Source organism: Furipterus horrens, unplaced genomic scaffold (genome assembly GCF_987537825.1).
Source record: "Furipterus horrens unplaced genomic scaffold, mFurHor1.1.pri manual_scaffold_7, whole genome shotgun sequence".
NCBI lineage: Eukaryota > Metazoa > Chordata > Mammalia > Chiroptera > Furipteridae > Furipterus > Furipterus horrens.
In genome coordinates, this window is record NW_028327177.1 from 113017664 (window position 1) to 113031901 (window position 14238).

The 14238-nt window shown below is 45.8% G+C and overlaps 1 protein-coding gene across 1 annotated transcript in view; it reads right to left on the reverse strand.

Annotated features, from left to right (window-relative positions):
• The window catches only part of EPHB1 (EPH receptor B1), a 153694-nt gene that overhangs the window by 88527 nt on the left and 50929 nt on the right, over nucleotides 1-14238 (reverse strand). Inside the window, exons 3-5 of the mRNA XM_090284300.1 lie at nucleotides 10119-10243; nucleotides 2687-2849; nucleotides 329-437 (exon numbers count right to left, since the gene is read on the reverse strand). Coding sequence (XP_090140426.1) covers nucleotides 329-437; nucleotides 2687-2849; nucleotides 10119-10243 — 397 coding nt within the window. The remainder of the gene's footprint in view (nucleotides 1-328; nucleotides 438-2686; nucleotides 2850-10118; nucleotides 10244-14238) is intronic.

Below are 14238 nucleotides of genomic sequence, written 5' to 3' on the forward strand. Positions count from 1 at the left end.
GCGGGTCAAACGCAATTTTGTAACTGTCACTCCAAAAAACGGTTGTGTGTGAAGGGCGCTGAGAGACTTGTCTAAAATGAAGCTTGAAAACGGATGCTGTTTATTCAGAGCCTTGCCTGGTTCTTACAGAGGATTTTATCCCAGGCCCAGAGAAGATAATCTGGAGAATTCTCAGCTGCCTGTGGATGGAGATGGAGGGATGTCCGCGAGTTTGATGGTGTGTCCAGGAAGTGTCAGGCCCTGGACAGTCTGCATGACCTGGGACGAGTCTGAATGTGGGGCTTCCTGGGTCCCAGGAGAGCAGTCAGGGATGGGTCTGGAGGCCTACCTGCTACAGACGATGGAGATGGCCACCAAGGACACGACAAACACAACTCCGGCTGCTGCAGAGCCAGCAATCAGGGGCAGCTGCTCCCTCAGCTCCGACTTGTAATCATCTAGGTAAAAAAGAGGCATCAGAATCCTCCCTGTATGCCCTTTGCATGCAGCTGGTACTCAGTGTATGATCCAAAGACACCATACAATATATAAGTATAGGTATGCCCCAAACATTGTTCATTGTTTAGCTGAAATTCAAATTCAATGGGCCATGCTGTGTTTTATCTGGCAACCCTAACAACAATACGTCTTGAACTGAGGTTTCCCCAGCCCTGCATCAGAATCTCTTAAGCCCAGTTGTTAAACGTGGCAATTTCTGGGCCCCTACTCAGATCTCCTGACTCAGAACCTCTGGGTGAAGAGCAGGGTGTCTGCGTGTTTCCGAACACATGAGGTGATTCTATGCTCCCCAGTGTGTGAGAACCAGCCCTCGACTCTGTGGGTGGAGATGGAGATGGCTAAAGAAAAGGACGTTATGCTCGAAAACTCTCACTTTCTAGAAATCAATTTTAAACCCTGAAGATAGAGTTGCAGTTTCCCTTGGGGAGAGCTTTTTTGTAACATGTGTGCTTTTAAAAAATTAATTTGGCCAAAAAAATAAATGCATGGAACCACAGTGAGGATCCATAACAATGTCTTTATAAGTACAAAACGCCGTAAAGCGATGTGACCTTCCCACAGGCTCTCAAGCTCTAGGGACCCATCTTCGATCAACCTTCAGACTCACCTTTGTGCTGTCTTTGGGGCCCGAAGCCTCTGTGAGTTTAATTACTACTGATGTGTGAACCTCAGTCATTAAGATTAATATTCCCAAATTTGGCCACTTACCAGGACTCTCTTATGTCTAGCCCCTCTCGGGTTTACAAAATTTAACTGCCAATGTAAAAGGAATAGCCTTCTTGGGAGAAATCTGTTACTCCTTGATTTGTCTAGCAGAATTGCCAAGAGACTGGTGCTCAGATCATTTTGAGTTTAGGGCTTTTAATCCTGTGTACCTCCTGATGCCAAAGTGCCCATAAATCTAGATGGTTAAGTGAGGTGCAAAGAGTGAACAGAGTCCTGAAGGAAAATAAGACAGCCTGCGTTCCTTCCATACCAGCAGCATAATCAATGCAGACGGACTGGGTCGCCTTTCCACTCCATCTCACCATCCTTAAAATATAACAAAAAATTCACCTAAAATAAACTCTAAATGGGTTGCAAACTCCAGTCCTCCAGGAGCCAGAAAGCCTGCACTGAGGCACCTGGGAACACATTACGGGGAAGGATAGGCACTTGTGGAGCAGCAATTTCCCCAGGAATGCCCCCCAGCACTGGCTCCTCTAACAATTGTTCCCAGGAAAATGAATATTATGATTTTCATATGAAATCATCTGATTTTTTAATCTTCCCGGTGAACTTTTACATTGTCAAAAATATAATGTCATTAGAAAACCTCAAGCCCTGTCAAGTGCCTAGTGGAAGAGTACCAGCCTAAAATAAAATGTTATGTAAGGGCAGGCTGTTTTCTATATAAAATTAATGACTTTCAATTTGGCAGGTTAGGAATAGAATGACATTTGGAAAACTATCAGGAGATAGCTCATAAATGAATTTATAAATGTAGATAGATAAGTAGATAATATATGGATAAAGGAATAGATACACTAAGGTAAATGGTTAGCTAAGGAAAACAGTGAGTGAACATAGTCATGCAGACACACCTGTCTGTGCTCAATGTTCAGGCTACAGGGAAGTCTTGTTTTCCCAAGTGTTAAAGGGGGTGGTCTCAGAGGAGTGGGGGAAATCGCTGTAATAGGAAACTAATAAAGCTCAAAAGTGGAAGTCTTTCGGGGTTGCATATGAAGCTGCTTCAAATATTCTGAGATGCTGGGTTCTTAGGACTGCCACACCACATGTTTTGTCTCTCCATTTCCTTCCTGGAGACCTGGGCTGTGAGCTCAGTTCTCAGCCCCTCACAATAGAGTGAAGTGAGAGTGATGGGGAAGCAATAGATATGTGAGGCCTGATCCTGGGCCAGAGGTCACACTGACCCCACGAGAGATGTGTGGGGGTCACTGCTGTGCACACGTGGGACCCCATGCAGAGACCCTTTAAAGGCAAGTCATCAGATGTTGGACAGATGTGGGCTGGGCTTCAGACAGATGTCTCCTTATACAGCTGTACTGTGAAGCAAACCCTTCTGAGGAAATTCCACTGGAATCCAGTTTGAGATTGGCCTTCTGGCTGTGCAGGCAGCTTCTTTGATGTGGGGCTTCTCCTCCCTGGCCTGCCATCCTTGTACCCAGGTCACTAGCCCACCCCTTACCATCTGTCAGAGTCTGGAAGCACATCTTGCCGCTGAACTTGCCATAGCCAGCCACGGTGCGGGCACGCACTTGTACCACATACACCATGCCTGGCCGCAGGCCATCGATCCTTGCTGTGTTGGTCTGGCTCCTGGCCATGGAAGAGTTGAACTCATTGTGTTCCTGCAAAAGAGCAATGGGTGGGTGGGGGGGGGGTCAGTGGCCTGCTCTTGAGTGCTGTGCCCTCAGCTTGCTCTACCCTGGAGCCACTAGGCTCCATCAGTTCCTGGTCTTGCTGATCTGCTGGAAGTTGTCAGCAGTCCCAGGACATCCATCTGAAAGGAGGCAGACTGGCCAGGACTGAGGGGATAAAGAATTATCTCTGGACCATGGAGTGGCTACAGTCCGAAGAGAATAAGCAAATGCCAAGCTCTCAGGGCTCGTGGTCATTTTCTACTGCTCCCTGCTCCAGGATTCCGAGGTAAGATAACAAAGCACATCCATCATTGTGAAATGCTATTCAGTCTCTGACCTCAGCAGAAGCTAACTGGACAGGCTGGGCTGCCCTGTGCCTGCTTTTCCTTACCTTGTTTCTGCTGAGATGTTTTCTTTTCTTTCCTTGCTCAAGATCTCCCTCCTCCCTCCTCACAATGGCTGTACTAGATCTCTGTAAGTTCTCTCAAGTACTTCCATTATGCTGAAGAGGTTAAGACCAGGCTGGGATACCTACCATACCTGCTTCTGCTTTCACCTTGCCGGTGTCCGTCTGGGTCCCCAGACCCCAGTTTCCCTCTCCACCATCTTCCAGGGCAGACACGTCCTTCTCCATGGAGAGCAGGCCCTGTGTCCTCACCCCTCCCTCCTATTTAGGGGTCAGTCTCATCCTCCTGCCTGTCACTCTCTCCAGCTCCTTCTGCCCTGTCCTTCACAATTCCTCTTGTCCACATGTGTATCTTCTGGTCTGCACAGATGTTGCTTGTGTTTCTCATCTTCTGACTTCTCTGTCCACCCTGAGTGCCCGAAAGAACTGCTTCCTCTTTGCTGCTGATCTTATGCAAATTTGATTTGTGCCTGGATTTTGTAGCCTCCCAGCTTTTCTGCTGCTCCCTTCCCATCAAATACAAACTTCTTTTCTAAATAAAGATCTTTTACCTTCCCTAAAACTATTATCAGATAAAAACAAAAGTTCTAAATCTAGATTTCCCAGCCCCTCATAATGAAGTAAATTCCAATCTCTCACACATCCCTAAATTGTCACCTTGCCGTTTCTCCAAGGCCCACCTCCTGGCCACCTGTTTTCCCAGACTGAAATACCTCTGTCCAGGGCTCCCCTGTTGCCCTCCAGATCCCTTAGGTCTCTCCCCACTCTCCAAGGTCTCCTCTTCTAGGAAGGCTTCCCTCACCCCTGAGCCCACAAACCTTCCGCATCACTATCTTTCATCATTATACATCACCCTTAGCACCTTCAGACACACCAGCCTGCTCTGATTGTTTCCAGACAAGCATCATGGAAATGTGGCTTAGCTTCAAGTGTGCAGGAACAAGAGTTTAGAGTCTTGGCCTGTCCCTGTCTGCATAATGAATCTTAGAGCAAAATAAGGATATCAGTGAAAATGAAGAGCTTGAGTCCCTAGGAGGGAAGCCCCAAGTCCCATGTGCAATCCTGGGGCACTGTGATGAGTTCTGGGCAGAGCAGTTCTGAAGACATGGTGACAAATGAGGGGAAAGCTGATGATGAGAGGTCTGTAAGCCACACCCTCAGTCAATGACAGACAAAACTCACGGAGTTGAACCAGAACAAAAGAATACAGTACAATGATAAGAAATTACCATTGCCTTAAAATTTGTAAGTTTAGTTCTCAGGGGCAAAGATGGCCTGATGTGTATTCATTCATTCATTTGTCCAGGCAGTCACAATTACAATAGACTATCATATGCTGGGTGCTGTACATGGGCTGCAGGCACCAAGGCATGGTCTCTCTCTCTCTGGGAACACAGCATCTTGTGAGGGTAGGCCAGAAAACAAACAGATGATGACAATGGTGTTGACTGAGTGCTATGGCAGAGGGCAGCTTAGGGAGTTGTGGGGGAACAGCAGAGGGCCCATACTGATAAGGAGGATGGGAGGGGCTCAGAGAAAGGATGACATGGGTCAAGTTCTGAAAGATAAAAGAAATTGGCCAGAGAGATGAATGTGGGGAGTGAGTACTGAATAGCATATCCTTTGAGATGCAAAAGCAAGGTTTAAAGGAGTTCAGGAGCCTGCAAGTGACTGGGCATATGTGGAATGTGGGTGGCATAGGGGGTGATGATGAGCACTTCAGAAGCAGTAGTAAGGGACCGCAGGTTAGGGGCCAGCCTGAACAGACAGTTGAAAGTTACAAAGAGGCCCATGTGCATGTTAATGGAGGGGATATTCACTGACATCTGGGAGAGACTCTCTAGGGAAGGACTACCCATCCATCATTCATTTGATTTATTTAAAAAACAGGTGGATTCTTAACCACCACAATTCTAAATCAGGGATCCAGCAGAAAGAAGGCTGTTCAGTACAGAAGAGATGTCATCTAGATCTCTGGTCATTATTATCTTGACACACTGGAGAACTGAGATCAGAAACTTTGCAAATCACACCCCCTTGCAAGTTTGGACAAACTCCCATTGCTACAAAACCCAGGTGGCTTCCTAAATTCTCTGGTTTTACTGGAAATGATGGAAGTACGCACTGCTTGAAATAAGCATTGACAGGGCAGCTCTTTTACTGAAAAATGTGTTTTGGTGTATTGGCATTTAAATTTTGAGCACAAAACATTAACCCAAAATCATTTTATAGTCCATACATTCAAAAAGTTCATGATTAAATTGAATATCAGTCCTTGTTCCCTTCAAAACCATTAATCAACTTTAGGCAAATGGATTAGAGCGAAGGGCAGGGTTATTATTATTATTATTATTTTTTGGTCATTTATGACTGATTTTATAAGTATGTGGGAGACAGAGGCTGCAGCTATTGGGGGCAGAGACCATGTCTCCCTTATTTCTCCATCCCAACATGCAGTCCAGGGCTGGCACCACCTGGGTGCTCAACCATTCAGTGCTAAATGAATGAATAAATAGTATACTTCAGACCAGTTGCTATGAGAAAATGATCCTAAAATTTGAAGGGCAGAAATTCCCAAGGCCTAAAGCAACCCACTCTAGCCCACACAGTTGGTAGGAAGTGTGAGTGAATGCCTAAATGCTTCTTCATTGAGACAGCTGAGAGTAGACATAGACACTCCTCCCATGGTCTGGCTACGAATGCTGCCACTGGGAGTGAAAAGTGCTACAAGACAGTAAACAAGAGAGAATGATGAATGGAAATGTATTGAAATGGGGATGGAGATGAATACGGGAGAGGCTCTGGGAGTGTCATCAGCTTGATGGTCTCTGAGCTCTCTATTAATAAGTTGTTGGGAGAGGTGAAAGCTTCACTGATTCCATTCACAGAGCTGAAACTGAAAAATGTCCCAAGCCTGAACCAAGAAGGTTATGTGGGGTAGGAGAACAAGGGAGGGTTTTCAGGGGCTATAAAACTACAGTCCATGGCCAGCTACCTGCTTTTGTAAATAAAGTTTTATTAGAACCAAGTCATGCCCATCTATTAATATAATCCCTATGGCTGCTTTCCTGCTACAAAGGCCCACAAGCCTAAAATATTTACTACTTGGTCCTTTACAGAACAATTTTGCTGACTCCTGGTTTAGAAAAAGTGGCATAGGATGGTGGGTTTTGTTTTTTTGGACTGAATCCAGGGCATCTGCTGGATTGAGTTCTATTTATGTTTGCATCTTCTGAAGACCAGGATTCCATGGCCTTATGTAGCAAGTAGGCAAGTAATTCTGGTTACAAGCATTTGGATTTAAAATTAAGATACAATCTCTTATTACAGGGGCCACACTAATTTTGAGAACCTCAGTATCAACAAGATTGCAACCAGTTCTATGCTGAGCTCAGAAATATATTGAAATATAATGAAAATGTCTACAGTTCTGGTTCTGTGACTCCCTAGCTGTGACCTCTGTGGTCATGAGTAAGTCCTTTAACCTTTCTGTGACTTAGCTCCATTATCTATAAGTTGACTATACCTAGCTTTCAAGAAACTTTCTTCTAGGGGTTAGAGCTAATATATCTGTGAAAATCTGACACATAAGGGGCCTTCAATGAAGATGAATTGTTGTCATTGTAGTTATTTCAAAATACCCTCACCAGCTAATGTCTTTTCTTAAGTCATATTAGTAATGGTCAAGGCAATGGAACAATTTTATAGTCAGGCACTTTATAAGTAAAGAGTTCTCTAGTAATATACCAAACAGTAATCAATGCTTTGGCAAAGAATCATTTGTGTTCCCAGGGAAAGCATGCTGTCTTCTAGAGTGGGGACAATGATATGTTTCACTGGCGTGTGGAAGCTGCCTCAGGCATTGAGCTGTTGTGCATGTGTGTTTGTTAATAATTAGCATAAATTACTGAGAAGTAGGGACGTGGCCTGAAATGGGAGAAGCTTCCTTCATAACATCAGAAGTGGAGGTTAATTACTGTTTTTCAAGGGAGGAGGTTTGCATGTAAAGGGAAAGGCAGTGGAGAAGCTTGCACGTGAGTGAGGGAGTGAGGAGCCAAGGGACACAGGCATGATGATTTAAGTTCTGAGCCTGTCATTAAGCCCTTCACCCCTTTCCCAAGGGAACTGCCCTTGGCCCAGCAGATGAGGAGGAGGACAGGTGGTCTCCCATGCCTTCAGGCCCTTCCCAGCACAGCCACTTGCTTCAGTGCAAAGAACAAAACCTACAGGCTCACTTCCTAGCTGTGTGACTCTGGACAAATTTTGTTTTGTTTTGTTTTGTTTTGTTTTTAAAAACTTCTTTGTACAACTGGTCTTTACTCATGTCAATGATATTAATGTTCCCCACACTGAGTTGTGAGGGAGAAAGGAGATAATGTTTATGAAGCTCTTAGCACCCAAGAGGGCACACTAGGGATATTTTTTTTTCCCAAGATAAGCTACAATGCTCAAGTTCATGTGTGTGGTGGGGAAGGGTGCTGGGTGAAGCCTTACTGGTGACTCTGACATCTTACCACATACTGGCCACACATGATACTCTGTTGAACTGTTAGGTCAGCTTTGATGATGAAATGGGATCATGTGGTCAATTGGTCCAAAGAGATTGCTTCAAAACATTTTGGAAAGTCAACATTTACTTTATTGACTGATAAAAATTATCTAGCAAATAAGGACCCTGAATTAAAAACTGAACAGATATGATGATTGCTAATGAATTCAGATGGTTTAAATTACCCCCAATTCACTGAATTTCCTGAATGAACTCTCTACATAACCCTATATTCTCTATATGTATAGAGTGCTGCCTGATCCTAACCTTGCTTTGCAAGCTCGGCTATAATGGCTGAAAGGCATCCCTCCTTGCAGACTAGATTGGTGATCCATCTGGCCCTCCACTTTCAGGGATGTAAATTGCCACCATTTTACAAATGTGTTAGCTGTGACCTAGATTGGTTAAATAATTTGATTGCAGTTACAGGGCTGGTTGATTAGGGAAGGCACTGGAAGCTGGGGCTCCTGCTTCCGAGTGCTGCTGTGTCCCTTGTCCAACACTGCCTCCATGCTGGAGGGCTGCAGGTCTCCATCCTTGATCCTTTTCTTGTTTCCATTCGCCCACTGGATGATCTCGCCCAGGTTCAGGGCTTTCAGACATCTACATACTGACAACTTCCAGGTGGCCATCTCTAACCTGGTGCTCTCTCCTGAATTCCAGACCTGGGATCTGGCTGCCTACTCTGCACCTCCACTTGACTATCTCAGAGACATTTGAGACATTGAGCTGAACTTCTGTCCCTTCCCTCACCCCAAACATGTTCTACCCACAATGACCCCCTTCTCAATTATAGCAGTTACATCTTTCTAGGGGGTCAAGCTAAAACCACCCACATCTAAAATCTGACCAGTTGCAAATCCTGTTGGCTCTGTCTTTCATTCATGTAACTGGAAAGTGACCGTATTTCATCAGCTTTCTGCTTACACTCTGATTCAAGCCACCATTGTTCTTATCTTAGGTGACTGCAATAGAGCAGGCCTATCTTCAACAGAACAGCCTAAATAATCCTTTAAAAATGTAAGTCAGATTTTGATGGGGATCCTGCTATGGGTCCCCATCTCATTCATGGGAAAGCTCAAGTTCTTAAAGCCCACCATCATCACCTCCCCTGTCTACTGTTTTCTCATTGCTTGCATCACTCCAGTCATGCTGGTCTCTCTCCTGCTCCTTGAATCACCAGTCATGATCTTGCTTAGGACTTTGAACAAGCCCTCTGTCCCCCAGATATCTGCTTTACAATCCCCTTACCTCCTTCAGTCTTTACTTAAAACTTACCTTCTCCAAGAGGCCTACATTTACCATTCCATTTATTTCTGCAACTGACTCTTACCCTCAACCTGACCCTTTTGGTCATATTCACTTTGCTAGTTCTTTCTCCTTTTACAATACTCATTTTCTAACAAACTATATTATTTCCTTGGTTATTATGTTCATTGTTCATTGTGTCTTGTTTATTGGAAAGTAAGCCCCCTGAGGGAAGGAATCTTTGTTTTGATCACTAATATATCCTAAAACAGTACCTGTCAAATAGCAGGCACTCAATAATTGAACAAAGGAATGAATGAATCTGGTCTTTTTACAAATAATGGGTCAGGTTAGTATAGAAAACACTGTTTTTTCCTGGGCTTTTGCAAATGCTACAGTTCATCATGGTGGGAGGAAGTCCCTGCTTCTCCCACAGAGAAACCAGGGACAACTCCGTGGGCCACCATTTCCCTTTCTTGGCAGCACAGGCCCTGCTGTAACCCCCAGCAGCTGCTGCTAAAGAGCAGTCAAGGAAGGTAACGTGTAGGTTTCTATTTCTATTAATTTCTATCTCATTTTTATAAATTTAAATATTTTAACCTCCATAAATATATTAGTGCAGTAGTATATGCATATGATTTATAAGTAAACAATCTCATACTGGAAGCAACTGATTAAAATTTTTGAATAACACTAGTGTACAAAACCACAAAACTTTTGTGAAGTTCAGGGGACCTCTGGCAGTTCTGTACCATCTGCACATGACTGGGGGAAAGGGATCAGTCCTGCCCATACCAGCCAAGGGAGCTGTCCAGACAGCAGGGTGGTGGGATGGAAGGTTCTCTCTTGAGTTGGTACAGAAAGTGCCTAGATTTTGGACGCTTTTGCCAGGGCAGACCTGGGGACTTCCCCAGGGAGCTTCTGGCTTCCATTACCAGATTGCTCCCTCCTTTAGGACTACCTCCACCTGCCTCCTTGTGCCCTCAGCTGGCCGCCACCCATGCAGTGGTGGCCAACCCTGGGGCTTGCAAGCCTCAAGACAGAGCTGACCCACCTTTTCATAGTATCGGATCTCATAGTCCAGGATGATGCCATTGGGCTGCTCCGGTTGTGGCCATGACAAGGTGATGCTCCTCATGGTGGCACTGACCTGGTGCATTATGGGAACAGTGGATGGGGCTGTGGAGAAAGGGCAAGTAAAAAGACTCTCAATTACCAAGAAATGTCATGTAAGTAGGGAGAGAACTGTCATTGGGTTTGAACCCTGCCCTTGCTTTCTCATTGGCTGAGCTGAATCTGCAGAACTTCCTGTGTGTGTTGCAGAATGAATCGAGTTCGGATAGCAAAGGAGCAGAAGGTGGTAATTCAGAACAGAATGACATATGTGATGGCAGGGGCTGGAATGAACATGGTGTTTTCCAAGTAAGGAGGAGAAAGGCTTGACCAAAACAAGAGGTGGTCAGAGGAATCATGGAAAAACAGTGTGGCCTGGGGAAGCTGAAGCCAATTAGGGAGGGCATGACAATAGGACAAGTCTAGGCTTCGAACAGTAAGACAAGAGGAGCAATGGAACATTTTTGATCAGGACAAGAGTAGCAGTAGAACTTTTGTGAGGAGAAGGTGTTGAAGGAATCTCAGTCTTGCCTTAATGAGCTGAGCAATTGCAGAGAAGAGAACCTGGAGACAAGGGATGGTAGTGAGAGAATGGAACTGGTCAGTGCAGAATTACTGTGCAATAAAAAGGAACATTCGAGCAAACATCTTTTTCTGAGGCTGTATATAAGATTTTGCTGCACTTCAAAGGAAAGAGAGGAGGCATCTCTCAAAAAGACGTGAGCGCAGACCAACAACAGAGTTCTTCCAGACTTCTGTCAGAGTTTTCCAAATGAGGACATTTGCAGTAGAGAGCTCACACATATAAATGAGGAAATGATACACAAACCAAACATTTAGAAACAGGATAATAATTCCAAAATCTGTGAAGTGATTCTGAAATCTCTGTTTGGAAATAATGTTACTTATTTCCCAAGTCAACATTTTTCACACGGTGTAAGTACAATACAAGCAGTCTGGAAATAATAAATGAGAGTTGTCTTTCTAGGGGGAGAGGCGGGTAATGGATGAGGCTTCAGTCTGCGCTCTGCTCAGGGGCTGTTCCATTTAGTCCCAACACTTTGGTAGCGATCAAGGTCGTTTCCTCAAACAAACTCCACTTTACAGGCTTTCTCTGGGGACCGTGGCTGACTGACATTTACTATCCTCAGTTTAAGTTAACAGATTCCTTTCCAAGACCTGAAATTACAGAGCATGGCTACCGGGTCATGGGGGCAGGGGGAGGGGGTTGCTGCATTCTCCACCACTTGCTGGACCCTCAGAGAACACCTACATACATAATAGGCCCTGGGCAGAGGGCAGCGGTGCAGAGCACTTTTCTGAGATGCTCACAGTCTGGGGAACCACAAAGAGAGCACAGTGTGAGAGTAGTGTGATGAGACCTTAAAATCAGAGTGTCTACCTGGGACTTTGCACAGTTTCCTCTAAGGCCTTGGGGTGGCTATGAAAGTGTGCCCTTCAGAGCTTCTACTGCTGGGAGCATAACTGACTAATGGCCTCAGCTGCTGGGCTCTGCAATCCATCAGCACAATCACAGGGAGCCCTGCTTCCCACAGGCTGCTCCCAGCCAATGACTGAGAGTGGCCATGATGCTGAGATAGGCCTATTCCTGGCTCTCTGAATGGGCAACTTTCACTCAAAGACTCCCTTGAGGACTTACCAATGCTCCTTGTAACTACACTGCAGTCTGAGACTCTTCCTACCCAAACTCCTTCTTTCCCTCTCTCCTTCAGAAGGATCAGACCTTCATTTCAGCCTCCTCTGGTTTCCACCCCATCTTCCCAATCTCTGGCACATTTAATCCCACCCTGGTATCTGCTTTGTGGAGGAGCTGAATTCATGCAGTCTTGTCAAGTAGTCTCTGCCCCTCCCTGCTGTGTCCTCTGCAATGGGAGGCTCATCGCCTCTAGGAGCTGCTGCTCCATATATGGGTAAATCTCACCAATTTTCAGTCTTATCCTTATCTAAAATCTGTCTTCTTCCTGCTAGTCTCAGTTCTGCCAACAGAAGTAATATAGAATGTTCCCTCTTCCACAGAATGGCTTGACAGATAGCTCAAGATACTGGTTAGGTCTCCCCTGAGTCTTTCCTGTTGAAAAGAATGGCTAGATACTACAAGTACTTCTCCCATGATATGCTGCCACCTGAGGTGGCTCTTTTCCAAATGGAGCTCATGTTATCTAAATCTCTCTCTAGGCATGGGGCCCAGAGGTGAACCCAATTCCCCCACTGATGTTCAAGCAGCAAAGATTAGAGTTAAACCAACATCTACAGTGATCTGTGTACTATACACTTGTGAATGTGACCATTAGCCTTTGAATCAAAGACACGTCCCCACTATTTAGTTCTGAAATCACAAGCAAATATCACCTGCAGGTTTTCCCATGGTATGGTCCTCATCTTTTGTCTACAGAGTTGGCTTTTGACTACACAGATTTACATGTAGCTCTTTACCTTGATGGTGTTAATTTTGGTCTACTAATCTAGTAAGCTGGAATAATTTTTTATCCTGATTCAACCATCAAATGCATTTTCTCTTCCTCCCAACGTAGTACCATGGCCTAGTTTGTTAATTAATTAATGAAACAAATATTTATTGAGCATCAGCCACGTGCCCTCACAGAACTTATTTTCTAGTGGAAGGATTCAGAGACTAAATATAATAAATCAATCAATCACAAAGTATGTTAAAAATATTAAGTCATCATCATCGGCAGCCGTCCGTCTCGAGAGACGATGGCGTAGCTTCCTGAGAGTCTATCTGCACCGCCGAGAAAGGCTATGCAGTCCGACTCGGGAGTGACAATCCCTGCCGCACTTGTTACAGGTGAAGGCAGATGGCTGTTGTTGCTGCTGTTGACGCTGCTTCCGCCTCGATCTTTTCTGGACCGCCTCCTCCTTGTGCGCAGCCTCTGCGCGTGACGTACCTTGCCTGACCGCGAGCCTCCAGGCTAGGCGGTCGTCTGCTTGAACTTCCCATGTGTTGAGATTGATGGAGCATTGTGTCATATCCTTTTTGCAGATGTCTTTGAACCGCAGTTTTGGGCGCCCTGTCATCCTCTGACCTTCTGCTAGCTCGCCGTAGAGGAGGTCTTTGGGAATACGGCCTGCATCCATTCTTTTGACATGGCCGAGCCACCTGAGGCGTCTCTCACTAAGAACTGCATGCAAACTGCTCATGTTGGCTCGCTTCAGCACCTCGGTGTTGGGAACCTTATCCTGCCAGGCGACATGCAGGACGCGTCGCAGGCACCTCATGTGGAAGCTGTTGAGTTTCCTTTCGTGCCTTGCGTAGGTGGTCCACGTCTCGCTGCCATAGAGGAGAGTGCTGAGTACGCAGGCTTGGTAGATGCGCAGTCTGGTTTTCTCAGTGAGGCTGGAATTGTTCCACACTCGCCGGTTCAGTTTGGCCATAACTGTGGCTGCCCTGGCGATTCTCCGGTTGACCTCCAAGTCAACTGACAGAGAGCTCGAGATGGTGGACCCGAGGTAAGTGAAGTCGTTGACAACCTCCAGGGTGTATCCGTCGATGGTGATGCATGGGGGAGTCCCCGTGCCTTGAGCCATAACGTTCGTCTTCGTCAGGCTGATGGCTAGTCCGAACTCCTTGCATGCGTGGGAAAGGCAAGTGACTAGCTGCTGGAGTCCCTCTTCAGAGTGTGATGTCAAGGCTGCGTCGTCGGCGAAGAGCATCTCACGGATGAGCACCTCTTTGACTTTGGTCTTGGCTCGTAGACGGGCCAGGTTGTAGAGCTTGCCATCGGATCTGGTGTGAATGAAGACACCCTCGCTGCAGTCCTTAAAGGCGTATTGGAGGAGCATGGAGAAGAAGATTCCGAACAGCGTAGGTGCGAGGACGCAGCCCTGCTTTACTCCGCTGCTGACTGGGAAGGCCTCAGAGGTTGCGCCGTTGTAGGACACCATGCTGTGCATGTTGTCGTGAAAGGACATGACCACAGCAAGCAGATGTGGTGGACAGCCAATCTTCCGTAGCAAGCTGAAGAGTCCGCTTCGATTGACTAGATCAAACGCCTTCGTGAGGTCGATAAAGGCGAGGTAGA